The sequence below is a fragment of the Montipora capricornis genome, chromosome 10 (assembly GCF_036669925.1).
Source record: "Montipora capricornis isolate CH-2021 chromosome 10, ASM3666992v2, whole genome shotgun sequence".
NCBI lineage: Eukaryota > Metazoa > Cnidaria > Anthozoa > Scleractinia > Acroporidae > Montipora > Montipora capricornis.
The window spans coordinates 15,276,126-15,278,625 of record NC_090892.1 but is presented as its reverse complement, the minus strand read 5'-3'; the positions used below and the strand labels follow the sequence as shown (position 1 = coordinate 15,278,625).

Genomic DNA, 2,500 nt, shown 5'->3' with positions numbered 1-2,500 from the left:
AAATCTTTCGCAAAATACAGTCAGCCATGGCAACAACATATTTGATTCAGTATACAATATTACCACGCATCATGTGAGGAATGTTTTTATCTTACCTTTCCGACGTAAGTGTCCTTTTTAGCGTGATCTGTCGCATCAAGTAACAGATAGCCGTTTGTTTTGAAAACTTAAGACGTTTTGGTCCAGGAGTGAGCGTTTTTAGACATGAGAAAGTTATCTTAGAAAGCGGATCTTAGTGGATCTTCCAAATCAAGGATTCGTAAAATCAAAAGTAAAGTTGATATCGAAAACGAAGGTCTCAGTTCTGGATTAACGATGTCAACAATCCTCGAAGCATCTGAAGAAAAAACAAATGGCACAAGACTAGCACGGTTACTGACTGACGGAGGAACGCACGCTTTACGCACGTTGTTTGACTCCATTCATCCAGCTCCAAGACTAGAAACCGCGCTGAGAAACAACTCTACAACGCTACAGTATCTGAGGTCGAGACGTGCAATTTTTGATAGCCAGTGGGAAGCACTGTATCCTCCTTCAGGTGATCCACCAGATTCCCAAACCTTTGATATCACTCTTTTGCATTTGCTGCTTCGGGAAATTTGTTATTTGGCGAGACCAGCAACAGGTTGGAACGATTTGCCAGGCGACGCTGATCTCAGTCCAGAAGCACATATTGTCCGAATAAAATACTTCAGAAATGAACTGTGTCACAGCATTTCTACTGGCATCCGCAATGCAGAGTTTAATGACAAATGGAATAAAATCTCCAGTTCACTGACAGCCTTGGGGTTCGACCACAATGAAATTAATCGTCTCAAGAATGAACCCATTGATCACCTTACCGAGGACCGTGTCAAAGCGGAAGTGCAAAAATGGACTCTTGATTTTGAAACACAAATACAGGGATTAAAACAAGACGTAAAGCAAGTGAAAGACGAAATGGCGAGAATAAATCAGTCGTCTTCAGGAAAAACTTCAGATGGACTTGGAAGCTGTCTTCCAGATGAAGTTACAATCTTCGGTCGTTCGCAGGAGATACGGGCAATCACTGGAGCTGTCCAACCTGGACAAGCAGCTGTTGTTGTGATTACTGGAGGGCCAGGGTTTGGAAAGACAACCGTGGCCAACAAGGTGGCCCACGAATTGGCCAATCAGTCGTACAGAAATACAGTTTTGTTCTGTCCTCTTAAATCGAAAACAACGGCGTTCGATGTAGCAACCTCAATGATTCTTGCTTGTAGCACAAATCACTGTCAGCCATCAGAGAATCCTCAACATTGGCTGCTAAACTGGGGCAAGCAACAAATGGAGAATGTCACGTTCGTTTTGGATAATGCAGATGATGTTCTCCAGTCAGACGAGCGAACTCAATTTACAAGCATTTTACGTGACATGAGAATCTTATCGAGACAGAAGGTAACTTTTGTAGTTACATCGCGACGGGTATTCAAGGATTCTAGCTTGAAGATGACTGAAGTGAGATTGGAACCTTTATCTCTTGACGAGTCCATGAAAATTATTGTTTCTCGGCTCCCTCACCAATCTCGTGAGAAAGACCTCTGCAAAACGAAAAAACTGGTTGAACTCTGTGGTTGTGTGCCTCTGGCGCTCTGCATCGTTGGTTCCTTACTTTCAGACTATACAGAGGAGGAACTGATAAAACTTCTCGAGGAGAAGCCATTAGAAGTGCTTCGAGAGGACGAAAGTGATGACAATTCTGTCGAAAAAGCAATCAAGACTTCCTTTGACGTTTTGAGCAAAATTGAACAGGACGCCCTGATTCTTCTATCTGCCTTTCCTGGCTCATTCAGTCCCAAAGCTGCCAACCACGTCATTACCAACGGCACGAAATGTTCGACTCAAGCAATATCACTTCTTCGTTCCTTGAAAAACCGCTCGCTCGTCGAGCAGCCAATTGCAACCTCAAACAGATATCAAATCCATCCACTCATCCAAGCATTTCTGAAGAAAATGGACGAAGACATCCAAATCGTTAATCAAGGAAGAAGAGCGGCTTGTTCTTACTTCATTTCTTGCCTTGATGGTAATGCTAATTTGTACTGGAGCAAAGACACCTGTAAAGAGTCCATTACACGCTTTAACAAAGATAGACATAACTTTGAGTATTTTATTAAGGCCTGTATTTGTGGATTAAGAAACAATGATCCAGATGATGTGGCAATCATGGAAACCTTGCTGAAGAAGGCTTCTCCGATATCTTCAATATACAGGTATTTGTATTTGGGAAAGATTCTTCTTCCAACTGTTTACGTGGAGTTTCTTGAAGTTTCTTGCAAATTGTTGACATCCAGCAAGCAATCAGCAAGCAAAATAGTGATGCTTTTGTGTCTCCTTGGACATGAAAGCAGAAATGCGGGAGATCTAACCAAGTACGAAGAGTATGTGCAAAAGGCCACAAAGGTACATTCTCAAAATTCATTGGAATTTGACAACGATAAGCTAGCAGAAGCATTTTTTCAAAACAATATTGCGCGTTTTC

The 2,500-nt window shown here is 42.1% G+C and overlaps 1 protein-coding gene across 1 annotated transcript in view; it reads left to right on the top strand.

Annotated features, from left to right (window-relative positions):
• The first annotated feature begins 89 nt into the window (after nucleotides 1-89).
• LOC138019688 (uncharacterized) overlaps nucleotides 90-2,500 on the top strand; it is a 3,476-nt gene continuing 1,065 nt past the window's right edge. Inside the window, exon 1 of the mRNA XM_068866553.1 lies at nucleotides 90-2,500. This exon is cut by the window's right edge and continues 1,065 nt beyond it. Coding sequence (XP_068722654.1) covers nucleotides 316-2,500 — 2,185 coding nt within the window. The 5' untranslated portion in view covers nucleotides 90-315.